Source organism: Micropterus dolomieu, linkage group LG12 (assembly GCF_021292245.1).
Source record: "Micropterus dolomieu isolate WLL.071019.BEF.003 ecotype Adirondacks linkage group LG12, ASM2129224v1, whole genome shotgun sequence".
Lineage (NCBI taxonomy): Eukaryota > Metazoa > Chordata > Actinopteri > Centrarchiformes > Centrarchidae > Micropterus > Micropterus dolomieu.
In genome coordinates, this window is record NC_060161.1 from 22955014 (window position 1) to 22982985 (window position 27972).

General features: G+C 40.0%; 3 protein-coding genes across 7 annotated transcripts in view; 1 reads left to right on the forward strand and 2 right to left on the reverse strand.

Annotated features, from left to right (window-relative positions):
• The window catches only part of nat8l (N-acetyltransferase 8-like), a 20610-nt gene extending 18334 nt beyond the window's left edge, over nucleotides 1-2276 (reverse strand). The window contains exons 1-2 of the mRNA XM_046065794.1: nucleotides 1859-2276; nucleotides 361-525 (exon numbers count right to left, since the gene is read on the reverse strand). Of these exons, the coding sequence (XP_045921750.1) occupies nucleotides 361-525; nucleotides 1859-2165 (472 nt within the window). The 5' untranslated portion in view covers nucleotides 2166-2276. The remainder of the gene's footprint in view (nucleotides 1-360; nucleotides 526-1858) is intronic.
• LOC123981106 (HAUS augmin-like complex subunit 3) overlaps nucleotides 1-21879 on the forward strand; it is a 125105-nt gene extending 103226 nt beyond the window's left edge. For 3 of the 5 annotated variants that reach the window (XM_046065752.1, XM_046065754.1, XM_046065756.1), the window contains 2 exons: nucleotides 15710-15785; nucleotides 15947-16659. The gene's annotated coding sequence lies outside the window, so the exon portion shown is untranslated. Of the gene's footprint in view, nucleotides 1-15709; nucleotides 15786-15946; nucleotides 16660-20304 lie in introns of those variants that run through there. The other 2 variants (XM_046065757.1, XM_046065753.1) reach the window with 2 other exon arrangements.
• A 91-nt stretch (nucleotides 21880-21970) lies between these two features.
• On the reverse strand, nucleotides 21971-27859 carry lg12h4orf48 (linkage group 12 C4orf48 homolog). The gene is made up of 4 exons (XM_046065799.1): nucleotides 26469-27859; nucleotides 26126-26258; nucleotides 25141-25229; nucleotides 21971-23059 (listed from the first exon to the last, which is right to left on the reverse strand). The coding sequence occupies exons 2-4, from the start codon at nucleotides 26235-26237 to the stop codon at nucleotides 22988-22990; spliced, it is 273 nt and encodes a 90-aa protein (XP_045921755.1). The 5' UTR covers nucleotides 26238-26258; nucleotides 26469-27859; the 3' UTR covers nucleotides 21971-22987.
• Between the last annotated feature and the right edge of the window lie 113 nt (nucleotides 27860-27972).

Here is a 27972-nt window from a genome sequence, read left to right on the forward strand (position 1 = left end):
GGGGGGGGGGGGGGGGGGGGAGGGTGCAGGAGAAGGAAAGCAGAGAGGCGACCTGCATATTTGATGAGTTGCCTCTGGATTTTACTCTTTAGATCCAGTCAGTTTTTAAAGTATGTGTAAGTCACACTGACCTTCATCTAGTTTTGACTTTTATCCCTCCTGCTGCAGCAACGTTACAGGCCCTAACTTTTTAAAGTATGGATAGAGGGTCTTTACAGCTTTATCATCATTCCTCTTGATTCCTTTTTGAAATCAGCACTGGTGGCGGCGGAGCATCGCCAACTGACAAACCAGACAATGTGAATTTATCTCATTTAGTCACACTACAGCAAGAACAGCGACGTTTCTCCCTCCTCTTACCTGTGGGTGTCATGTAATAAGCCTCTATGTCAGCCATGTCCGTTTGCAGAGCACAGTCCAGATAACTCTGGATAACTTTCCTGCTGTAGTAGTAGCGTGCACCCATTAGAATGAGGGGTGCACAGCAGGTCAGCGTGACGGATTTGGTCACGAAAAAGCACATTACTATGGAGAAATGGAAGAAAAGTAAACGAAACCTGTCAGAAAAGAGAATCACATGTTTGATTTTGGCAGAATTTGACCCCACACAGACACATAAAACACAATATGACATATGTAAACACCAGTAAGTAAAAACAGGTACATGAAATTGTGTTATAAAGGTACATTATGAATAGGTTTGACAAAGAGATTATGATTACTTTCACACGAGGCGGCAAAGTAACATTCATCAGACTGTGAAGTAAGGCTCATTAGTACATCTGTAGGAGCACAACATTTGACATCATCAAACCACCTGGAGTAATTAGTCATATGTGACGCTGGGGGGCGCACACGGAAACAAACAAGCAGGCTGGATGCTGCAGAGCATGTTGTTGTGGCATGCAATAACCTAGTAGTTATTTTACTCCACTGCATCCCAGTGTGGTTGAAGCATCAGCTGCTGACATGTGGAAGGGACATGATACTCTATTAAAGAGATTTTAACTATCACTAAGACACATTCAGACCGCGGTGAAATGGAAATTGAGGGATTTTACATGCAGGACTTTCATGTTTTGTGGCTGCCTGAGTCAAATTAACGCCAAATTGACATAGCCTAATTCCTCTGCCGAAACTGCACAGAGTTTGTATTTGTAAGAGCTTGTTTGATTTTGGCGTGCGTAGCGGCACCGGTCACGATACATGAGGCTTTAATCTGCGCTGGCGACATCAACAAAAGCCAAACGAGATCAGTGCATGACTGGCGCATTGGCTGCTGTGCAGAGGCGGAGGGGGGCGCGGCGCGCACTGTGCTTGTGCGCGCAGCGGGAGGGGGGTTACTGTGCTCTGGGGTGCGCGGTGGAGTGCTTTATGGGTACGTGCGCGCACCCTTTGGGCCAATCCTCAAATTCATTCACTCATTCATTCACGACACCGGCATGTCATCTGATCATCAGCGGGCCGCCGGTTATACACGTGCACCATGCGGCCGGCCATGCCTTTTGTTGCATGATGAGCAACATGCCGGTGTGTGCCGGCGGATAGGGAGCCACGTTGGCGCAGTGTGGTGCTGCAACAGATTTCAACTTAACTGTACGTCGCCTACAGGGTCAGGTAGAGAAACGTTAGATGTGTGTGGGATTCAAGTTCCTCAGATAAATCACATGAGGGTATAAACACCAAAAGACAGACATTATCCTACAATGTGAAGTTAGATCAGAAATAACTCCATGCATCATTAATGTTAGGGGATTATGATGAAGTTTTCTATGGTAGGCTATTAGAAAAGTAGGTCTAAAACCTAATGGGAATATAAACCGGTAGCTACATGATGCAAGGCAATGAAGGTACTTACCTGTCAAAAGAGCATACAAAAACTGAGTCTTGGGCTGCTGCCTGAGCCCCCTAAACGCCGTGTTGGGTATCCTCTCCATAATACCCTCGTAAAAGATGCGCCGCACCTCCTCTTGATCCCCGCGCTCGAACTCGCGGATAAAAACCGCATCTTTCCTCACATCCTCCTTAGTCTCGGCGGGGTTCAGAGCCGCGCTGGACGAAGGAGAGCCCCACATGATTGACTCTTTTTTGGTCCCAGGTATAGCATCGTGTTCGTCCGCAACAATTTTAGTCTCGCAAACCATTTTGGGAGACGATAAATGCATGCAACTGGCCGCAAAAAAACAACTACAGTTCGGGGGGAAAAATAGGGGTATAGTGGGAGTGAGAATGGATGATGCGTGAGATTTTCTTAAAAACAGAGAAACGATGAAAGGGGATAAGACGAGGGGGGATGTTCTGCTGCAACCCTGAGCGTTTCTGACGACCAAGACTTGCCGGCGTAATCCAAGCGGTATTTATAAACTGGCAGGGCGGGTAGATTCAGGTTCAGGGGTTGGGGTGGTCCTCCCGCTGCTCAGATTGGTGGAAGCGATGCGCCGCTGAATGCTGAGGGAGGAGGGAGAGACAGACAGTCGCTCTCTCTGCATCTGATCAGGCTTGTGTGTGTTTGTGTGTGTGTGTATTTTGATGATGTGGGCTCATGAGGTGGGGGTGTGATGGTGAGATTGCGTAGAGAGGTTGTTTCTGAACAGGTTTTTCTTCATTATGTCTTTTTTTAATGAGGAGGATGCCCCGGTTTGTTGAGGTGCCGCGGCTGTAAAGGATGCGATGCGCAGCACAAAGGCGCAAGGTAACGCGGGGGCGATGCGTCAAACAGGAGGAAATCCCAGTAACAGGGCGACTGCGGCTTAGAAAAAACTCTTAAACTGTTTATAATTCAACATGAGGGTTCATACTCATTGATAATGTATGTTTATAATTAAATACGAGGTGAAAATAGATTGGTTGTACATTTCCGTTGTTGCGCAGATAAATAAATGTGACAGCGATGGGGTGGTAAAGATTCTGATAAAGACACATTTGTATCCTGACACTGAATCGATATTAAAAGGACACTGTAAACCCTTAAATAGTCGCCCGTATGTCTGGGCACTGGCTGCACATACAGCCTCCTCTGCCTGTTGACTGACAGCTCTGCTGCACTGCAGTGATTCCTCCGCGGCTTCCCTCCGCTTTGTCACCCTGCTCTTGTAATACACCAGACCTAACATGGAGATTAGGCTATATGTCGTCTTACTGCGCATCTGAAACCTCCCATTAGCCTATCTGTCTGCGACATGCACCGCGCACTAAGCTCCAGCGACGGAAACACCGACTTCACGCTCGACTGTGGTACCGGTGATGATGATGATGATGATGCTCGATTCGGCCCTTTGTTGTCCCCCGACACTCCCTATAATTAACCGTGACTGTTGTCGGAGTCCAGCTTTCATGAAAAAAATTGCTGCCACGATGTGCGTGTGCTTTTATTTTGAGTGCTTCAAGATGATCGTTAGGGGATGGGGGAGGCTTAGTTTATTTTTTACAGTTAATGACAATAGTTTCCCCTGATAAACATAAGAAAACAGGATGGTGGTAAACCTGTGGGGGGTTGCTATTCGATACAGCTGCAAATCAATAGGGTCCATGTCCATAACTGAGTCTAAACAGCACCAGTATTGCGCATCACTGGCAGACGGTAATGTCCCAAAATAAATATTATGCCATAAAGTAGCCTATTCCCTTTCCTCTCCACTGTAACTAAGAAAACTACGATCATGTTTCCACGAAGGTCAACGTGAGCCTGCAGCTCTTTGTGGACGTGTGAAACCCCACAGAGCCACAGTCACATAGGCTATGTAAAGCAAAACTAGTTTGAACTGGATCATCAGAGGCAACCTGCTATTGATAAGGCTGCATCCACCCCCACTCCCTCCTCCTGAAGGTATCCCCCTCCCCTTTATCCCACCATAGAGCTGCCGGGGGAGGAGGAGGAGGGCAGGTGACCTGCAGTGTCAGAAAGTCCCCACGTGCTCTGCTCAGGCCGGACATTTGCTCTAAAGATGCGGTAGAAAGATGGTTTTCTACGCATCAGCGCCTTTTCTGCAGCGGTTCTCCCAATGCCGACTGGGTGGAAGATGTTGCCGAGCATGCGCAGTGTTTCTTTTTGGTTGACTCATGGCCGTGCTGCCTTCAAGTGCTGGCGGTAATATCGCAACCATGAAATGAGCACACAAATTTATGAAAAAACACAGATAGCCTAAATTTTGAGGATAACGAAGCAACTGGAAAAAGATTGTACCGATGAAAACCCCCAAATGAATCAATATAACATGATGAAAAGTCACAGTTAGAATATAGCTCCAAATCCAGGCTAAGTTTGATCCTCTCTACCTTGCCACTATAGTAGCCACAATTTTTCAATCTATATCTAATATCCCCAAAATATTTCTGTTCCATAGTCTTCTTTCTATTTTCTCAAATATCTCCACATCAAAAATAAATAAAATAAGAGGAATACTAGTCATGAAAACAATTGGCTACAGTATTGTCTGTCATCTGTTGTCACACTATTACCTTGTAAAATACTAAGTTTCGCAGTATGTGCTATATTAAAAATGTACTTTAAAAAAGTAAAGGTTTGTAGAATAGAATATATTTGGTCACCAGAGTTTACAGTGTTTAACATTTATTCCTTAAAACTTATTAGCTGCTATTTAAAAGCTACTTGTAGGCCCTCACATGTATTAGTCAATAGTAGCCTAACTATTCTCATTTTACTAGTAACAGTTGATTAGATACTAGTACATTTATTCATTTAGCTGACGCTTTTATCCAAAGCGACTTACAATTGTTACATGTCAGAGGTCGCACGCCTCTGGAGCAACTAGGGGTTAAGTGTCTTCCTCAGTTACACTATGGTGGATGGGTCACAATGGGGAATTAAACCTGGGTCTCTCACACCAAAGGCATTGCGCCATCACCACCCTCTTAGTACTTAATTTTTAGTTACTAGTAACTATTGCATTAGTTAACTAATTGCACATTTTTTAAATTGAAATCTATGGGGCTCTGCAATTCACATATCACATATTTCTTAGTTACTAGTAACTATCCTATTGTTGCTAGTAGTAATTAAAAAGTTATTATCATCAAGCCATTTTACTAGCCATTAATGAATGACTAGTAACAAAAAAATACTAGTAAGAAAGAAAATGTTACTAGTATCTAAATAATGGATACTAGTAAGAATGGAATAGTTACTAGTAGGTAAAAATTAAGTACTAGTGTCTTGTTACTATGATGACAATAGTTACTTGTAACTACGGGAATAGGCTACTAGTAATTAATAAATATAACAAGTACTAGTTGCTTTTAAGTAGTTTTAAGTAATACATTTTAAAAGGGCTTGCCATACCCTGTGAGGATGTAATACTAATCGATATACTACAGCTGCTCAGTACACACCAGAAAACTAAATTGGTGGATGGACAACTTTGCTATTTGTCCCTTAACATTAGTGGAGCAGAAACTCCCATGCTATATACTACCATAGTACTATAAATTATACATGTACTCATCTGTATTAATCAGTACATTAGTACAACAAACATCAAAATCCCAGTACCAAATTTAAATTTCATCGATCCATAGCCTATACGGAGAATGTTGTTGCCCGTTGAAAATCCCCGCACAGAGCCCCACATATTGATCTAATAATCTTAAATGTGTTTCCCTGCTGCTGAGGCCCCACCTCCCAGCCCCGAAGGTCACACCGTGCCTCTGCTGCTGCCCTGACCTCTTGACTCTTTTCAGTGACTGGGCAGCCCGGCAGGACTCTGATCCTCAGACGTTTAAGGCTTCAGCGTGTTTCCCACAGGGTGCAGCAGGTTGTTTTTTTGGTTTCAGCAGCTTTCTAAGAAAAGTTTCCAAGTTTACTTGTAAAGCACTTCTCAACAACAAGGCAGTTCAAGGTGGCGTACATAAGGCGTAGAAAAGGCAAAGACACAAAAGCTTAGGCTTTTTTTTTTCCTGGTGATATTCCAACTGGTGATTTCATGATCATCAATTACCGAACACTGCGCCCCTGGGCGCAGGCTTGTAAGGGACCCACCCTCCTATGTATGTGACCATCCCCAATAAATCCTTTAGTATTTTCTTCTAGATAAAAAAAAAAGATGTTTCAGCCGATCCAGACTGACACTCCTCTCCACAGCTATACTATATACTACTAGTATACAGCTTACCATCTGTATACTATTTTTCTTTTTCTTTTCTTTCTAAATATTATAGAAAACCATCAAAGCAAACCTGTAATGCAGATTATATGTCCTTAAAACAGAGCTATTCTGCACTCAAATGTATGTACATTTACTGTAGCAATGAGCTTTATTATTATTACATCTTCCTTTACACAAGCAAATGCATCATATCAACGAATCAGGAGCAAATTTAGCAAGATCAGGACATTCCTACTTTTGACTGAGCCCCGTCGCTTTCCAACATGAAACGTTAACAACAGACACTTCAAACAGAGGCTGTGGGAGCTCCTGTGCCTGGTAAGCCTGTTGAGTAATCCATCCATGGACGCACAGCATCGATGTCATGTACATGTACATTTTGTATTTAGAGTATGAGAATATAACATATATTTATTATATAACCAACTATAACTTTTATTAACGTTATGAATGTTTTTTTATCAGGGTGTCTACAGCTGCTCGTCTAAAATGTTTAAATAGCATGCGTTAAAAGTCATTATGAATTCTGAATTTTACTGAGAATTTGAATGTATTAAATTATTGTTATTTATTTGTCAAGTCAAAGTTTAGACATCTATGTCATGCTTGTTAGTCTGTACACATTCATAAGTAATGAGCAAAAAATATCAAAACAAACTGTCTCTAATACAATCTAAAACAATTACATTTAAATAAATATAGCCGTGAGCGGCAATGGTCGGGATCCAAGCAAGTCGTGAAAAACGCAACATTTGACATTTCACAAGAAGAACAGATGCAGATGACTTAGGAGATTAAAGTGATGATTTAGTTTTTGAGATAATTGGGGAAACGCAAACTTGATTTTTGCAGCATCGCCTTGAGATCAGAGATCATCATAAAATGTACCTGACTACTGGGTGAAAAGTTCAACCCACCTGCAACATTTTGTGTTTCCAAGTTTTAAAGTTTAAGCTTTACAAACTCATTTAAGCAGAGAAAAATAAGAAGAAAGTGTCACAGGATCCAAATAAAACATAGAACTTAGACTCACTATGATCTGAACACCCCAATTGTTAGCAAGTCTGACTCGGTCACCTGGGCATTTGAACCCTGGAGCTTCAGCTCTCCAGAGAAGGTGACTTACTGACTGAGCTACTGGTGAGAGGCTGTTTCCACACACCTTCTCACAAGTTGAGGTAGTGATGGCACATGTGACAGACCCGGATAGTTTTGTCAGTTTAAACTTAAAACGCAGTCAAGATGTTGGTGAGAAAATTCTGATAAAAAATTACACATCATTCTGCTGGTTTTGGGTGTGTTGTTAATTGTTTTTTTGGGGTATTTAATCCAAAACTGAGCAAAAAAGAAAATGTTGTGTTGTCTCACCGTTTGACTGATCTGAAAACGCTTTGAAACACTTGATATCAGCCATCTAGAGAATGTCTGTGTCGAGTTTGGTAGCGTTTGAAGAAAGACTTGTGGAGATATAGATCTTAATTCAATTAGCTATCTGGGACGTACAGATGATTTTCTTAGATTTTTTGAAGTTTGGAATGAGAAATATCTACAAATTTACATTAGTTGTAATAAGCCACGTCCACGTTGAGCAATCATTGCCAAATTTCATGCATCAGGTGAGTAGTGACCCGAGATCGTACAAACCGAATTTTGTACGAATCCATGCTGCGATTTACGAGGTATAAACTTTTTGCAAGTGTAGCGCCTTCTAGTGGAAGAATATCCCAGGACTGCTCAGCGAGGCTCGGCCCGAGCATCTGAACACACGTGTAACTTTTGGTTACAATAGCTTAAGCAAATTCTGTAAAATTGGACGTAAATACACAAAAGTAAAAATTTATGAAAAAAAACAGATTGACGTATCAAAATTATTTTGATAACTTTTGATCAGCGACGTCCGTAGATGATCCTGCCAAAGTTTCAGGTTGATTGGTGAAACCGTCTGGGACGAGTTCGCAAAAATAGGTTTTAGAGAAAAGTGATAAAAAGTCATCAACATTTTTAGATCCACTATTGAAGCAAAGATGCAGATGAATCCAAAGATTAAAATTATGAAAGAAGTTCAACTCTAAACAAAGCCGTTTACAAGATAATTGCAAAAATGTAAAATTTATTGCTATAGCACCACTATGAGGTCTATTGAGGGTCATTAGGAGTAGAGGGTGGAATTTGGTGAGTTTTCATCCAGCAGTTTTTGCTGCCTAAACACAGCGGAGAAAAAGAAAAAGAAGAAGAATAACAATAACAAACATAGGGATCCTTGGATTAAATCCTTGGATTGTTTCTACCTGCAACTGTGACGCCTAGTCAAATTTTCTTATTTCTGATATTATTCGATTCCTGCAGATACGCTGCTTTATTTGTGTCCCCCTTCATAACACAACAATGTTGTACAATGTTGAGTATTTCACACTGAACATTTTATTTAAATGAATGTATTTCTTATTATAGGATTTGTGTTATATGCTTTCATATCATTCCCGTATAATGTTGTAATGCATAATTCTCATTCATAGATTCTGCTTACATTGCTTAAGTAGCAATCCTCCATTACAAGTAAAAGTACACAATTAATGTGTAGTATTTGTAAGCGTAAGTACAGAGGTATTACCAGGAAAATACTAATGCATGATGACTCCCTTTCATACTGCATTATTGTCATTATTATATATTCTTGTATTATTACTAATGCAGTGTAAGCAGCATTTAAATGTTGCAGCGGCTCAGGGTGGAGCTAATTTAAATGTCTTTTCATGCTGTTGTGTAGTTTAAGCTATAACAACTGATCATACAGTATATTTTGTATGTAGAATATTACTTTCCATAGTAGTAACTATAGCTGTCAAAGAAATGTGCAGTAAAAAGTTACATGACCCATGGCTTTACAACCTGTTCTTTCCTAAAGTAAAGCAATGGTTATAATTATATCTTTAATTAAAGTAAGTCCAAAACAAAAATAATTATTTTATATTTCAATCAAGTTAAAGAAGGTTCTTAAACTGTAAAGAAGCAACAAGTAAAGTTAATGACATTACATTACATGTATTTATTTAGCTAACGCTTTTATCCAAAGTGACTTACAATTGCTATATATGTCAGAGGTGCAGGCCCCTGGAGCAACTAGGGGTTAAGTGTCTTGCTCAGCGGCACAATGGTGTCTCACAGTGGATTTGAATCCCCTGCGCCATCACCACCCCCTGTGACATAAAGCTTTTTGTTGAAGTAAAGACAAAAAGTAAGGTAATAAGCTGTTAATATTTTCTCATACTATCTCTACCTTTTGTGAGTAAATCCGGGACAAAGTAGTTAGTTCAGTCCTTTCTAATGCTTTGAGTTTAGAAGACTTTCGTATTTTTGGCTCAGTTTCAGATGTGTGTGAGTGAGCGGGAGCCCTGACTTACTATGAGAGGCCTGTCTCCCTCTTGTGGTCACAGGTCAGAGGCACAAAGCCAAACTGGAAAAGTGCTTTTTTGAGACTTGAATCTGAGATTTTACCACTACTTTTGATTTTTTGAATTTTTAACACATATATATATAATATTTGTTCTTACTGAAGCAGGTCACATGACGTGGTTAAGCTCTGTTTGAGACTGAGAACATACTGAATATCTTACACAAACATACATCTCCTGTTTCTGAAGAATAAACAAAAAAAGTATTTTTAAGTAATCTCTCGCACTTTTAAAAGACAGCCGATCATTTTTATAACTAGTTTTGTTTATTTTACTTCCTTAATTAAATTGTTTGCTTTTATCAGTGCATGTGGCACTCATGTGTAGCTGGTCTGTAGAGTCTCAACCCTACTAGAGGTGTGCGTGTGTGTGTGTGTGTGTGTGTGTGTTACAGCATGGAAAAAAGACAACCTGCAATACCTGTATCTACACCAGCAGGTAGAGCTCTAAGTAAAGGTGTGCTGCCAGCTGTGTCGCAGCAAGCAGGGCTGTTAATGCAGATAAGGTGAAATACTGTCAATAGAGACAAAAAGAGGAAAATGACCTGCCAGCAGTACTGAGGCAAAGCCCCTCATTCAGTAACACAGCACACAAGCAGCCTTATTACGCAGGATGCTCCAGTTCTGTTGCTGAAGCAGCTTTAACCTCCAAGCTTTTGTTCAAAGGACTGACTGAGAGGGTTCAGTACGCTGCGATGTCAAGTATACGCTGAATCACATGTTGTCAACCTGCCTCCACTTTCTTCAGCATGTTAGGATTGTCATGGCATGGCTGCAGACTCTTGTTTTATCAGCGTAAGTCATATTGGTGTCTTTTCAAATAATGTTTTGTTTGTTAAAGTTGTTTTTGTTTCTTGTCAATTCCCTGCATCTGTTCACATCATGTCACTGGTTTCTGTCACAGTGAAAATTCTGGTATTTGCCCTTAGGACCTGAAGCTTATCAAGCTTTTAAACTCAGTGTATAAACTCCATGAGTGAGATATAAAAATATAAAAGTAGTGTATACCCTTTAAATAGCTATTCAGTGCATCTTGGTGTTTACAGTGCAGCTCCATGCTGGTGCTCTGGTTAGTGGTGGGATGACACAGCAATAGCAGGAGGCTGTGGAGTTGGCCAATGTTAGCAGGGCACCATGAATAAGCAAAATGCAAGATCACGCATAAATTATACATATGTATATTTTTTTTCGGTCATAATAAATTACTCATTACTTGACTTTTGTAAAACACCTGACCAGTGCTGCAGAAAAATGTAATGAGAGAGATCAGGACTGTGCGGTCCTGAAAAATGAATCAGTCAACTGGACAAGGAGAACTGCTCTGTCCATGAACAAAAAATACAAACGGCTATAGACAGGCAAGGAGACAGCTTCAAAAAACATGCTGGAAACTCAGGTAAACTCCCACTGCAACGTTACAGTAATAGTTTTATCAGCTGCGGGTAGAACTAATCCATGCTCGTTTCTGTGCTTTCAGACCAAAAGCGAAGCGAGACATACATATAAAGTCAATGCAAAGACGTGCAAAGACGTGCAGAGCCGCGATTTCCTGTCGGGCGGCGCGAAGCGACGCGAAAGGGGCGGTGGCGACGAAGCGAAGGCCTTTGCGTGAGTTGAAAATTTCCAACTCGAGTGAATTTTCACAGGTTCTAATCGCCTTCTCACATTGTGTGTGAACACTTGCAGCGAATGTACTCAGCGAGGAAAGCGTCGCGAGGAATAAATTTGCGTTTGGTCTGAAAGCACCATGACATGATCACCGTACATTTACTGCATTTAGCCGACATGCTACAGCGTTAGCTCGCCTGCTGCTTTCAGTAACTATCTTTACTATCTGTGTGTCTTTCACCGGAGGCTCAGCAATGTCAGCACAGCTAAATGTATTGGATGATAACGAAACAGGTAGTGAGCTGGACTGAATATTATAACGAGATTGTGTCACACTTTATAACAGTTAGACTGCAGTAAGTAAGTTTATTGTAGTGTCAGTGGAGGGCTCTTCCTCTGGGTTGTATATATATAGTTACAGCGACTGAGAGGTGGAGAAGCTGTGTACCTGAGTATTGGTAAAAGGCAATAAATCTAAATTGAACGTCAGTGCTCCTGGCTGCATTGCTATAGGATAGTAAACAAATCGCTCCACATTTGCTTTTTACTTTTACATCGTTTCTTGCAGGCTTTGACACTTTGACATAATATCTGTGGTACACAGGATAGTAACACGGGTCGCATTAGTTGGTGAATTAATGTGGAAAGCGATATAACTTTGCACCGGATAACATTAGCAACTGCTCGGCGTTAGCCAGCAAGCTAACGTGACTTTCTCTGTGTTTCTCCAGCTTTACCAATGCTCACTTTGTTCTTACTCGACATCATCTGAACCTGTTTGGTCTGATGGGCTTCAGCACAAAACTTTATTGTTGTTTTGTATCCTTAAGTGGAGTCTGTGTTTTTCTGTGGGACGGTTGTTTTATGGTGTTAGTGGACTGCATGTCGTTAGCTGCCGTGTTGTCGCTGTAGTCTGAGAGAGGCTCGGGAGCGCACAGGGCTGAATCCGACCCAGAGACCCCACATTAAAAGCACAATAGTGGCTGATGCAAGCAACGGAGAAAACAGGCATGTGCTTCATTTCTAAGTGAGTATTGAGCCCATTGACAATAAGGCAATGAAAATTTGTTTTATTAAAATCAAAAACTTAGACATAGCCTCTTAAAACTAACTAAACTTTAAGACAGTTAAAAACTTGTTTTTCAGCTCTCACTTCAGTTTAGCCAACTCTCTGAGGCTGTTTACTGAATAACTTGTATAATCTAAATGTTGACAGCCTCAGAGAGTTGGCTAAACTGAAGTGAGAGCTGAAAAGCAAATATTTGGAAAACAAGTTTTTAACTGTCTTAAAGTTAGTACACCTGTCACTTTTGTTGTACAAGTTTAACCTTAGTAAGTATACAGGTGCATTGCAGAAAATTTTATTCTTGTGAAAAGGTCATTTTCCCCCCGTAATTTAAATCAAAAAGCGAAACTTATATATTATAGATTCATTACACATAAAGTGAAAAAATGTTTTTTGTTTTAATCTTGATGATTACGGCTTACAACTCGTGGAAATCAACAATCCATATCTCAAATATTAGAATAGTGAAATAAAGAATGTATATAACAGAAATGTCAACCTTCTGAAGAGTTTAAAAGTTCTGAAAAGTTTTATTTATGCTCTCAGTAATTTGTTGGGGCTCCTTTTGCATGAATTACTGCATCAAGGCGGCGTGTCATGGAGGCAATCTGCTCCAGGTGCTGGAGTTGTTTTGAAGCCCAGGTTGCTTTGATAGCAGCCTTCAGCTCGTCAGTATTGTTGTTCTGGTGTCTCTCACTTCTCACAGTTTCCTCAATCAAGCACAGTAACACCACTGTCAGCAAACCAGTTCTAGTGGTTTTGGCCCCGTGGGCAGCTGCCAAGTCCTGCTGGAAAAGGAAATCAGCATCACCATAAAGCTTGTCAGCAGATGGAAGTATGAAGTGTTGTAACATCTCCTAGTAGACAGCTGCATTGACTCTGAACACAGTGGAGGGACACCTGAAGATGACATGGCACCCCAAATCATCACAGGCTGTGTAAACTTCACACTTGGATTCTGTGCCTCTCCACTCACCTTTTTAAGCCCACCAGGTCGCCCGCTTGAGCTAGTTCTAAGCTGCTTAGATCACTCATACAAATATAAATGTTAAGTTTTGTCAATATGGACATGCTACACATGGTAACAATTTATTCGTTCTGTTCATTTTATGGAAACAATTGTAATTTACCGGTATGTTAAATAAGAGAGATGAAAAAAAACCCTCATTTTTATTTAAGTAATATTCAAACTGGTTGAAATAAACAATTTAATAAGAGCCTATTTCCCATCTTTGTACGAAACGAAGACTTTTGGACGAAAGAAATAAAAGGCATGTCCCAAAGATAGGCAAGATGAGTTCAGTGATTGAAGCAAATAAAAGCCCGGGCTATTAATTTACAGTTTTACAGTACATTATTCTTTTAAATATCCTTTGATACTTTATGCCTTTCAAGCAGGCGAATGGGGACTCCACACATCTAGGTTGAGAAACTAGTAAATATGACTGTGTTTATAAATAAACGCATATAAAACCACAGTTGTAAAATAAATGCCATTACGCTACTAATGCTTTGAGGGACTTACAAACATTGTACACCTGATCAGGTTTTGAAAAATAAAAATAAAATAAAATACAAGCTTTTAGTTGTGTCTCTGCAGTTGTGGCTCCATCCATCTTTATCCGCTTATCCGGGGTTGGGTCGCGGGGGCATCAGCTCCAGCAGGGGACCCCAAACTTCTCTTTCCCGAGCCACATTAACCAGCTCTGACTGGGGGATCCCGAGGCGTTCCCAGGCCAGTGTGGAGATATAATCTCTCCACCTAGTCCTGGGTCTTTCCCGAGGCCTCCTCCCAGCTGGACATGCCTGGAACACCTCCTTGGGGAGGTGTCCAGGAGGCATCCTTACCAGATGCCCAAACCACCTCTCACCTAGATTGAGAGCTTTGCCTTACGGCTCAGCTCTCTTTTCGTCACAACGGTGCGGTAAAGCAAGAGTCCGACTTACTGCCGAGTACTCCCGCAGCACCTCCCACAGTATCTCCCTGGGGGACCCTTCATACGTCTTCTCCAGATCTACAAAGTACATGTAGACTGGATGGGCATACTCCCAAGCTCACTCCAGGAACCTTGTGAGAGTAAAGAGCTGGTCCGTTGTTCCATGACCAGGACGAAAACCGCATTGTTCTTTGGCCTAGGGTGCTCTGGTACCACGTACACTTATGAGCATCCTTATGTTCGAACATGGTGTTCGTTATAGACAATCCATGACTAGCACAGAAGTCTATCAACAAACACCCACTCGGGTTCAGATCAGGGGGGCCGTTCCTCCCGATCACGCCTTTCCAGGTATCTCCGTCATTGCCCAAATGCGCGTTGAAGTCTCACAGCAGAACTATGGAGTCCCCTACTGGAGCCCCATACAGAACTCCATTCAGGGTCTCCAAGAAGGCCGCATACTCTGAGCTGTTGTTTGGTGCATATGCACAAACAACAGTCAGAGTTTCCCCCCCACTACCCAAAGGCGTAGGGAGGCGACCCTCTCATTCACCGGAGTAAACTCCAAAATGGCGGCGCTCAGCCGGGGGCTTGTGAGTATCCCCACACCCGTCCGGCGCCTCTCACCCTGAGCAACTCCAGAGAAGAATAATGTCCATCCCCTGTCAAGGAGTACGGTTCCAGAACCGAGACTGTGCGTGGAGGTCAGCCCCACCAGGTCTAACTGGTAGCGCTCCATCTCCCCCACAAGTTCCGGCTCCTTCCCCCACAGAGAGGTGGCGTTCCACGTCTCCAGAGCCAGACTCTGCTGCTCGGGTCTGGTCTGTTGAGGCCCCTGACCTTCACGGCCAACCATGTGGCAGCGCACCCGACCTCTGTGGATCTTCCTAGGGATCGTGGGTCCAGAGGATGGAGAGGGGGGTGCCAAGTTCCTTTTTCAAACCCAGGCCACCAGGCGCTCGCCGGCGAGCCCTCCCTCTGGGCCTGGCTCCAGACGGGGGCCCCAGGCTTCCTCCGGGCAGGGTCTCTCCTCCTCTTCCTCGGTTTTTCATCAGGCGTCTTTATGAACCATTCTCAGTCTGGCCCCTCACCTGGAACCACTTTGCCTTGGGAGACCCTACCAGGAGCACTAGGCTCCAGACAACACAGCCTCCAGGCTCACCGGGCCACACAAACCCCTCCACCACGATAAGGTGATGGTTCCCAGAGAGGCTTCGGAGTAAATTAAATGCCTCGGAGCATTGTTTGTCACAGACTAACAAAACCTGTGGATGAGCTTTGTTTTGTAGTCACATTGGAAACACTGAACAAATATGCTTAGCTCAAAAGTATATATATTTTACATCTGTCAGAAAGTCAGAATACTCCTGATTCGAGTTGAAGTCCTTTGTACCTGAGAGTTACTGCAAACTGATGGTGATTATTGTGGCTTTACTTGACTCTTTAGCGGACCCAACATAATCCATTACTAAATACTTACAGAGCATGTGATAGAGTTTTTGTAAAGTTTAATAATATCTTTCAGAAAATGAGGATCCAAATTGCGCTGCTGGTCTTTGCTTTTGTGGCTGTGATCTGGGCAGCACCAGTACAGAACGAAGGTAACTATATGATAAAATCTGATATGGTATGTGGTTGTCAAAATATTTGCAGTAATGTGGTATTTGTTTATACATGTTGTCAATGTCTCGCTAAGTTCTTTGCATTTGAGGACCTGTCCTTTATTAATGGATGCACTTACATGTCTTTCTAAATCCCACAGTTTCTGTTTCTGCCAAGAATGAAGAGGGTGAAGCTCTTGAGCTAAAGCAGAGTGGAACCACATCTGAAAAGCTGGATGAATTAGACGAGGACGCCGAGATAATGAAGCTATTGGTTAAGCTCGAGGAGCAAGATATGGAAGAGCTGCTCGTGGAGGAAGCTGAAGAAGAGCTGCTCCAGGTGATAGCTAAAGAAGACCTGCTCCTGGAAGAACTTGAAGAACAGCTGCTCGACAAGACCACTGAAGATGAGCAGCTCCTGAAGAAGGTTGAAAAAAAACTGCTTCTGGAGAAAGCTGAAAAAGAGCAGCTCCTGAAGAAAGCTGAAGAAAAGCTGCAGCATTTGGAAGCTGAAAAAGGGCGACTACTGGAGGAAGTTGAAAAAAAGCTGCCGCAGGAGGGTGCTGAAGATAAGCAGCTCCTGGAGAAAATTATAAAAGAGATTCTCCAGTGGTTAGCTGAAGATCAGCAGCTCCTGGAGGAAGTTGAAAATTGGCAGCAACGTGACGACATGCTCCTCGCTTAATGATCAGAATAGATTGTCCTCTAAAGATTATTTAATTAATTAATAGAGACACTCGAAGCCACTATATCTGACTGAACCTCCCACAGAAAACTTATACCATAATGTAAGGTAACATTTAATTGCAAGAGAACATGATATACAGAAAAAATGAGGAACAAGTCAGCCTAACTTTTTTGCTCCAGTTTCTACACAAATTATAGAAAAAATTGCACTCTATGTATTTACATGTAAGTGTATCCTAAATAAATGAAATTGATAATATGGATTAAAATGTGGCATTTGATTTGTTAAGGGCAGCTTCTTACTATGAACAATGAAATCCTACATGAACACACAATATTCTGTTTAAGTTACAACAGTTTTGGTTATTTCACATGATGCTGAATGTTGGTGTTTGTGCTCTTCTCACTGATTTGAAGTAGGCGGGGCTCGGTTGACTACAATAAGGATTTGGCCACATTTGAATCAGAACCACACCCGCACAGTCCTGAGGGAGCAAATTAGCTGAAGTCATGAGAGTTAAACTTTTTATATATAATATGTGAGGATGTTTTTTTCCCCAAACTTTATCTTTGATTGTTACCTATTTATTATAAGAAACTTTTTAAAACAAGGTGTTCAAGGCATTTTATAAATAAAATCACTGGGAAAATAAATTAATCCAAATGATCATAAGATGAAAACAATTTATACAGAAATTAAGTTTAATTAATTTCCATTTATCAAGGAAGCTGAAACATTGATAACTGATAAAAAAAATTCTTTATTTTTCAAAATTGCTCCTCCTCCGTCACTTTCCAAACTTTTTCTCTCGCTAAAGTTTTCTGCAGCACTGATCAGGCATTTTAGAAAAGTCATGTAATGAGTAATTTGTTATGGTCCAGCTACATTATACATATATATGTATATTATTCATTACACATTTATATATATATATGTATGTATAATGAATGCGTGATCTTGCATATTGCTTATTCATGGTGCCCTGCTAACATTGGCCACCTCCACAGCCTCCTGCTGTTGCTGTGTCATCCCACCACTAACCAGAACACCAGCATGGAGCTGCACTGTAAAGACAACAAGATGAACTATTTAAAGGGTTTACACAACATTTATATTTTTATGTCTTCACTCGGAGATTAAAAGCATGATAAGCTTCAGATCCTAAGGGAAAATATAAGAATTTTCACTGTGACAGAAACCAGTGACATGACATGAACAGATGCACGGAATTGACAAGAAACAAAAACAACTTTAACAAACAAAACATTTGAAAATGCACCGAAGTGCAAAGTGACTTATGGCTTATCAAACTAATAGAACAAGAGTCTGCAGCCATGCCAGCAGCTCTGTGAGGCTGTACTTAGGCAGAGGGATGCCTTGAGTTAAAGCTAACTGCAGCATGCTGACATGCTCACAGTGGCAACGCTAAGACGCTGATGTTCAGTAGGTAAAATTATCACTATCTCAGTTAAGCATGCTGACATTTGCTAAGAAGTATTAAACATAAAGTACAACTGAGGCCAATGGGAGTGTCATTAGTTTAGCAAATATTTAAGAAAATTACATCTTGCAGTCATTTTCACTGTTTGTGTGTGAGACAGAGGTAAAACAAACCACAGTCATAAGGTAAATATGCCTAACCCACAAAATCTATGGTGACACATACACAACTGAGGTGTAGTATAGGAGTACATTAAGTTAGTCTACGCTCCGTGTGTTGATCACAGCCAACTGAGGTAAACACCTGACATTTCACCTGTGTAATTATCCTAAATTGAGTTTTTTTTAGAATTTACTGCATGATAAACCTTCATCACCCTGACTTGTGTCACTTGATAAAATGTATAGCATGAATTGACATAATTAAAGTTTGTAGACTGAGGGGATGTGGTGTTGATTTTCTCATCAGTCCAGGGGTGACTCGGCTACATATGGGTTTGGTTTTTTGTGTAGTTTTTGTTGCAGTTGTTGTTAATTCATTTTTTTTCCTCATTGGGAAGAGGCATTACCAGCTGGTGAACAGCTTTATTTTCTTTCACAGTTTCATTTCACACCAGCTGCTGTTCTATATTTTCAGCATCTCATTTATTGTTTTGAGATGATCACCATGTGAACACTTTTCTCTGCTACAGTTAGCATTGTTTGCATTGCTGGAAATCTGCATTTTTTCTTAAGGGGTTTTCTTAAGGGGTTTGAACGTGTGTGTGTGTGTGTGTGTGTGTGTGTTCATACTTATCTATTCACGCCTATTCACAGAAAGATCAGGATAACTAAGTCTGAAAGACGCAATGAATCAACATTTTAAAAAAAAAGGTGATACATACTTTAATTAAGAATATAGAACATAGTTTACACATATATTTTACAGACTGCGTGTGAAGTTTGGGTAATTTTTTTCTTAACAGACTTCTTCAAAAGACTTTCAGTGAATCAGCAGCTCCAAAAGAATATTTCAAATATCTTTACTGAGAACATTTACCAGATCTCAGGATCTGAAGTAACTATCTCTTCCAGTATCAATTTGGACATTATTCAACATCAGATAAAATGAGGGAGTTAGAGAGAAAATGAATGTTACTTGAGCCATCCAGTGGCCACTTTACATAAAGGACGGCTATTTGAAATGCCAGAAGGTCATGCTTACATTTTTGTATCACAAAGCCGTCTCCATCTTCACCTGCTCTCATGGTGAAACAGTTAGCTAAAGAAAGTGGTGGAAAAGGGATTCAGATCTTTTCCTCGTGTAAAAGTACTAATACTACACTGTAAAAACACTCGGGTGCATTGAAAATGTTACTTAGATTAAAGTATTTAAGTATAATCAGGAAAATGTACTTAATTATTAAAAGTAAAAGCACTTACTGCAGGAAACTATCCCGTGTACTGTTACTATTATTAATAATAGTAATAACATTATATCAGTAGATTATTATTACTCATTAATACTGCATTCATGTAAAAGCAGATTTTTAACTGCGGGTTTAGGTGGAGCGTATTTTGAACTCTTTTGCATTGGACTGCAATTAATGATCATTTTCTCCATTAATCGATTGATTGTTTGGTTTGTAAAAATTCTGAAAGTAGCAAGAACTGCTGTAACAATTAGCCAGAGCCCAAAGTGACACCTTCACAATGCTTGTTATGTCCAAACAACAACATTATTAACAATTAAAAGGATCCAAATAACTAAAAGAAAAATAAAGAAATCTTTAAATTAATAACTTCACATACATCATATTTTCTAAACTTAAAATGTCTTGTGTGTAAAAATCTTAATTTGCAAAGTAATTAGTAGCTAAAGCTTAAGCAGATTAATGTCGTAAAGTAAAAAGTGTAATATTTCCTAAAAGTATTGGATAAATCGTTAAAATAGTTAACTAAAAGTCATCAATAAACTAGTTAGCTAAAAATATTGGATAGATGGTTAAAATAGCTTATAGCTTTTTGGATAAATTATTGAAACGTCTATCTTCTGCCATTCAAAGTTCACTTTTTGTAATCAATGTGTTTACATAACACCCAGTTTAAATTTGAGGTAACATGAGACGAGTGTCGAGAAAGGGATACTTGAGCTCAGGGTTGTGGGGGTATCTGTACAGTATGAAGGCTATAACTGACCTTTGACCTTTCCACACATAAAGCACAGAGCACAAGGCTGAATCATACATTTACATCCTTCAGATTTATCCTGGCTGGGCTGGCTTTAGTATGCTATGCAATTCCTGCAGCTGGGTGAGGAGAGCAAACTTTTGTGGCAAGGTCAAATCAATGCTCAAGTTAAGATAAAAGGGTATGAAAATATTGAGGATTTTTCTTGCTTGCCCCCTACAGAGAATTTCAAACAGCTGGAGGGATTCAGTCAGCTTTTCCAGGAGCAGATGAAAGAAAAGTTGAAAGGCTTCTGTGGAGAGAAAAGGCCAGCGAGCGAGGGGGTGAGACAGAAAGTGATTCAGCGTATACTTTGTGTCCCTGCATACTGAAGCCTCTCAGTCCTTCCTGCAGAAGCCTGGTAGGTTAAAGCTGCCTAAGCAACAGAACTGGAGTATCCTGTGTAATAAGGCTGCTTGTGTGCTGTGGTGCAGTATGAGGGGCTTTGCCTCCACAGTGCTGGCAGTACATGGTGCTGCTTGGGGCTACAATTCCTGCCAGGTCACTGCCAACGCTTCAGTGGCCTGGCAGGCAGCGCCTCATTTTCCTCCTTGTGAGTCTATTTACAGTATTTCACCTTATCTGCCTTCACAGCCATGGTGGAAGTAGAGAGTGCTGCATTGCTGCAACACAGCTGGCAGCATGCCTTTACTTAGAGCTCCTCCTGCTGGTGTAGATGGAGGTATTGCAGAATTTCTTATTTCCATGCTGTAATCCCTGTTGTAAATAAATAAAAAGGTGTGTGTGGGAGGGGATGAGTTCAGCCAGAGCAGCAGGAGCATCACTTCTGCTACACACCAGCTCCTGGGATAAATGAACACAGAGGGGTTGAAGTGCTGCTATGATTCAAAAGCATAATTCAACACATAACCTGCTTTCACTCCCAAATTGATTGGAAGATCTTTAAAAATCGGGACAAATCTACATTTTACTGTATTAAGATGCTAATGCGTTTTTGTCTGTGGCTGGAGTTATTTTCAGTATCGTTCATTATTTAGTGTGGAATGTCAAAGAAAGAGTCACAATTTCTCGTCATCTTCAGATGTTTTGTTTGGTCTGACCACTAGTCTAAAAGATTTTCTATTTATATGATATAAAAGCAGCAAATCCTCCACTCGAGAAGCTGAAACCAGAAACTATTTTTTTTTTTTATTTGACTCACAGATGATCAAAACTGGTGGCGAATAATATTCTGTAAAATCCAGTGATTGATTCAGCACCAAACACAGCATGAAATAATTGTTGAACCACAGAAATGCTTAATTTTTTATCTGCAACACAAACTCTTTACTTATACGTGTGAACGTACATGTAGCTTACATGGTTTAAAAACACATAAATGTGACCTATAGCACACATGGGCTCTTTGTTTGGATGCAGGCATAATTTTGTCAGTGAATGAAAGTACAGCTGAGGCCATTAGTCAACTATTCAATCAGTCAACAGAATATTTATTTTGATGATCAAGTAATAGTTTGTTGTATTTTTAGTAAATATGCCAAAAATTCCTGGTTACAGTTGCTCATATGTTCCTGGTTCTCTTGTTCCTCTTTGACATTAAACTAAATATTGTTTGTTTGTCTAGCATTGTATGAAACAATTAGTGGTTGAATCAAGAAAATAACAGGCAGATTCATCTGTATTGAAATACTTTTTACACATTTGTTACACACAGTCATCTCAGTGCTACACCTACAACTGAGCTGTAACACTTACTGGAACAGAGACCACAATGAATGAATAAATGTGTCAGATTAATGCCAGCACAAACCCACACTGTGCTTCTTTATCACAGATCACACGGACGATCTGTGATAAAAGTCCCAGCCAGAGAAAAGAATAACAGTAGTAAAGGTCATTTGTTGTTTTTATTGATAGGTACAACATTAAGACAATAAATGGAGCATCATGTGACATAATGTTAACAAAGTACGTTGTTCATAAACAAGTAACAATAAGACAATTATTATTTCTATCTCTGTGTCCCCTGCTGCAGCTAGCAATCCTCTATCTGCCCAAGAGAAGTGTGTGGACACCTCCATTACATGTACATATACATTATATATACATACAATCTATATTAACAGTAGGTTGACAAAAAGTGCTGTAAATTCATGCTACAGTGCTGCGCTAAATCAAGACCTACAAGTACGCTTTTTCCACCTTAAAAACCCTTTGAAACTGTTGTTTTTTGAATTTCTGGTAAACTTTCTGCAGATCATTTCTTTACAAAAAAAAATCTTGTTAAAAAGAAAAGTATGTTTCCTTTTTATGCAAAAGAAGCCAGGCTGCAAATCAATTCATTTTAACCAGTGAAAGTTTGCTGATTCCTAATTTAATTAGGTGATAAAAAAGTGTTTGAAACATTTTGAGCAGTTAAATAAATCAAATGTGATGCTACAGTTTAATGTGTATAATTGTCATAAACATTAATCTCATACAACATGTTCAACAAGTAAATGTACAGATGCCTTCTACTGTATCTACATTATACAGCCCGATACTAAAAAGTACAAAAAATAGTTTATGCTTCATAGGAGACAGATGCGAACTGACCCACATCCTATGACGTTGGGAGACAAACAAACCCAGACATGTGTCCAGTTTCACAATGTAAAACATCAGTGGTATAAAAGTCGCCCCAAATAAGGCAAAACAATAACATGCCTCATGATGCATGACTTCAAATCAAAGAGTCACTCAACAGTGATATGAGCGAAAAAGAAAATAAAGTGCCTATTGTGTAAATAAGTTAGGATGAAGATCGCTGTGCATGAGTAGAGGTTTTCTAACGGGGTTGTTTTCGGGGTGATGACAGGTGGAAGTGTCCTCAGGTGTACTCGGTGAAGGCGGTGAAGTGCAGAGTTCAGCGCAGTGAGTTGGTGGGCATACAGTCACACAGAGCCCTCCTCTCTGCCCTCAGCACCAGCATCTCTGTCTGCAGCGGACAACATGTAAACATCAGCTGAACTCAAGGGTCCTGTTTTTGTCACTGACACTTTTACAGTTTCAGTTTGTTTCATTCTCTAAAAGGCTTTTTTCACCTGGATTTTGCCTCTCAGGCAACACACAAGCTGCTCCACCGTCTTGGTGGAGGTTGATGGGGCTGTATGCAGTGTGAGAGGAACACTGCAGACACTATTCAGGGCTGAAAAAGAGTCCTCAACTCCTGCTAAAAATGTAGCTGTTTATTTACAGATAATTCTCCTAAAGAATGTCAATCAAGCAAAGATACTGCAGTAAAAGACTTCTTTGTAGTAAAGACAGACATAAAACATTATTTATTGAGTTTTAAGGTTCATTGTTGACATTAGAAATAGTATTCTGAAATATTTGTCAAATATTTTTATATATCATGTCAGGTGATTATAAGGGTAATGCATTCTAAAAGGAGCAATTCTTTTTTTGATATACTAACATTATTGTGGAGAGCATGATAACCAATTTAACCATACTTTATTATTTGCTAGATAATATAAATTATAAAGGTAGATAGATAAAAGGTAGAAAATAACATTTATATTACTTGTATATACTTGGCTGAACTCATCAACTTACTGCAACAATTCAACACTCTCCCAACGAGTTGCTTAGAGCGAAAAGAAAGATCATACGTCTTCAGTGAAGTGTAGTATAATAAATGTAAATTGTTTGTGTTGATTTGATTTGTATTGACAACATCTGTAGTAACACGTCCCGTGGTGTACAGTAGAAGCTAAAGGTAAATGGAGCATCAAATAAAGTTAAATAATATACTCATTTAAATTTTTATATATGAATACATATTGATAGACATTCGGAGAGGCTTTGTTGTTTTTGTTGTTATAATATATATATATATATATATATGATGTTTTCAGAGATAGAGAAAACATCAGAGGTCTCTGGCCAGAAGAGTGCAGTCCTAGGAACAGCTAAGACACTGCGCAGAACCCTCAAACTCCCAGGCCTGAGGACCTGAGCTTGGGGATGACACATACCACCCCGCAAGGGGTGAGAGGGGGATTTTATATATATATATATATATATAAAATCGACTGTGGGAAATGAGATTGCGCTAGAAGCCCTACAGTTGCATTGCCTCTTCCTGTGACTATACTGACCTGGATTGTCCCTTTTTAATAAACTAAAATACAAAAGAATCTAAGAAAATGCGTAAAATATATGATATAGAAAAATAAAGCCTATACTGTCACATTAAATACAATGTATGTAAAATGTTAAAGAGATCATATTATGCTTTTTGGCTTTTTCCTTCTCCTTTATTGAGTTGTATACCTTTTTTGTGCATGTAATAGGTTTGTAAAGTGAAAAAGCCCAAAGTCCACACCAAAGGGAGTTCCCATCTCCCACAGACATCACTGCTCTGAACTGCCTGAAAACAACTCCAGCGTTTACTTCCGTAACCTATGTGCGTCACTTTGTAACATGCGTCATAAGCTTAGCGGCTAGTAAGGCATTCAATCAAAAAAACCAGTGGAGAAATACACTGAGCTGCAGCACACAGTGACAAGATGTCCGCCTGCTGCCTCCCCTCACTCCCACCCTCCCTATAGAACTTTACCCTCCAGGTAGTCAATGGACATAAAGTTGTTACTGTGATGTAGAGACAGTGCACAGTTACATATGAAAAGTTACATATAAAAGATCAATTCTCACTCAGGTCCACTGTCCAATCATGTTCAGTGAACAAAGCCACAATTATGGCTGAAATGGTTTTGTTTTGGATCACACTACCTCAGGACCCGCCCTATTCTACTTCTATCACATCCCCTAAATAAGATTTTGAACCTGAAAATGAGCATAATATGACCTCTTTGACACCTTGAGTATATCCAGTCATCAGAATATAACCCAATAATCTATGGTTCGTCAGTTGTTACACGAAAGACTCATCAGCTGGTGAATCAAGAGAATTTAACACTTTGATAGCACTGGAGATGAAGAATTCCTCAAACAATATCAGAGGAAAGGGGAATCTGCCAAGAAAACAACAACATTTTGTGATACTTCACTTACCCTGGCATCAAGGTTGAACGCGGTCTTCTTTAGATCTTGCAGTGCCCTCTGCATAAACTCAAAAGCGTGACAGTCCACACATGGGCGACCTGCAAATGAGAGGAAAGAATTCACAAAATAAAGAGATTCACATATTAGTCGTTTCCATGTTAGAATGTAAATTTCTGAATTATTATTTTTTACAATTAGACTTAATTTCAAAGAAGATTCCTGTGTCTTTCAATGTGAGCAGTAAGTAAACATATGTGGGCCTGCACTGTTAGTAGTTGGGCTTATAGTAATTTGCATTAAAAATTTTGTGTATCAGAAGTACAAATAGATAAGGTCATTGACCTAACCCAGAGATGTCGCTTATCTACACAGCAATGTTTATCTAAGGTTTAGCCACCATGAGCTGCTGGTCGTATCAGACCAAGTCAGGCTGTAGTAGTAGAAACCCTGAGTTTATCAAACAAGGGTGTGTTTAATTGCTTTTCATTTGTCAGAGGACAATTTTTTTTTTCATTAAAATGTACATAGTTTTGCCTTAAGGGGTATTTATGATTATGTTATTTTATTAATTTTGCTTTCACTGCAGGGATCAACTTTTACATGTTGGTGTAAATATTGTTTCATAAGCTTGACTATAGTGACATAACTGTGGAGAAGTGGAGAAGGTTATAGATCCCAGCGGTCTACAATTGTGACCAATGGTGGCTGCAAAACAAACGCATGCATATTTGCCTTTAAACCTCTACATTGTTTGAATCTAGTCTAGATGATAAAATGGGTCTTAAACTAGCAGTGCAGGCCCATTTTCATGTTGTGATGTAAACACCAATTAGGATGACCTACAATTCCCACACTGAGAAACCTCTGTGGGGACCTGCTATCATTAGGCTATAATACATTATCACTGTGGCAGACAAATGTCCCCCTAACAAACCTTTAATATCCTGCACTGAACAGGCAGAACAAATCAAATAGCATATTGCCATCCACCTACTTTCGGCAGGGATGACAGTCCCGGTCTCCTGATCCGCATCAGCTGCACCGAGACAGAGGAGCTGGACCGCCAGAAGGAGGACCGCTGCCTGCAGATATCCACTGGATGCCATACCGATGATGTGATTAATTACCTGTGATATGAGAAATGCAATTTGCAAGTGTGCGGTTTGCAAAAATACAAGGGAAAATGTCCTGCACGGCCGTCGGTCAATGAAATAACAAAATCTGTTAGGCTTTGTTTAGAAAAAACTCCAGTTTTCCTCGGTAAATATGTGTATGTATTTAACAGCAGTCTACAGCGCAGGATAACAGTGTATTTAACAACCTCGATGTTAACATACCGTGAATCAGTCGATGATATGTTGCAGAATCAGCGCAAGATGCCCACCAAGGATTGATTTATGTAGATCAGGAGAGTGCGCATGCGTGTAGCTCAACCCAAATTTGCCTTGGGGACCAGAATCAAGACTTCCGGTGACAACATTCAAAATAAAAGCCTTTAACAAAGGGGCAGTTAATAAACAGACTGTATATAGTTTTATTTACATGTTTAAATACATGGTTTCAGCCATGGATGTTTTATTAATAATCATTATCAACAATAATCAATAAATGGTGGGAAGTAAATACATAGCCTACACTTAAGTGCTGTACAACATCTGAGTATTTCCACTTTCTGCCACTACTCAACATTTCAGAGGAAAATATTGTTTCACTATATTTATTTTACAGCTTGGTTACTAGTTATTTTTTCTGACTATAACTGAACATAAAAAAATAGGATTATTTTATAAAATATGTATACGGCGTAGATTAAAGTACCCAACGTACAGTATATAAAGTACTGTAGTACAAATCTGCTCCATCTTGATCAGCTGGCACATTAAAATACTGCTTACATGGTAAGACATAATAAAAAATAATCAGTTATAAATTTATATAAAAACAGAGCTATTTGACATAATATAGTCACCTACATAGTATATAATAAAATGCATTGCACATATACAGTGTACATATTGTATAACTGCAGATGTATTTCGTCATTTCTTTTTGAGACGTCAAAAAAACTTTCACTGAATAATATCAAAGTCAATGAAAATACAGCCACATTTTGTGTAAGCCTACATGTTTGTCATGCCTATTCATTGGCACTAAGGCAATGCCTCTTCAACACAGGGTATCTCGATAATAAAGTACAACCAGTGTTTTTCTTTATTGCATATTCCCAAAGTAAACCAATTTACCATATTAAAACAATCACCTGCAACCATAGACTGTATATAAAAAGCCTGCAACACATGGGGAAGGGGGGGTGGTAATTGTGCGCGCAAACAATAAATATGAAATCACTATTGTATATAATACTTTACTCAGTTTATTTTACAATTACAATTAGGCCTAAGTGAGCAAAATTTAAATAATATGCCCATTTTCATCACTTATGCACCCATACACAGTTGCAATGTGAAATGAAATGTTCTTGTCAGCTTTTACAGAGGAGCAATAGAAAGCATCCTGACTGGAAACATCACAATCTGGCATGGGATGTGCACGGCCCAGGACCGGAGGGCTCTGCAGCGGGTGATTAAAATTGCTCAGATCACTGGTACCCATCTCCAGAGCATCAGTGCTATCGGTGAGGTGAGGTGCCTACACAGACCCCAAAGGATACTAAAGGACAGTACGCACCCAGCAACAGCCTGTTCACCCTGCTGCCTTCTGGGAAGAGATATAGATGTTTCTGCTGCCGCGCCACCAGACTGCAGAGCAGCTTTTTCCCCCAAGCTATCAGGCTCTTAAACTCTAATTCATCCTCAGCACTGCTCTATTGATTATAGTTTA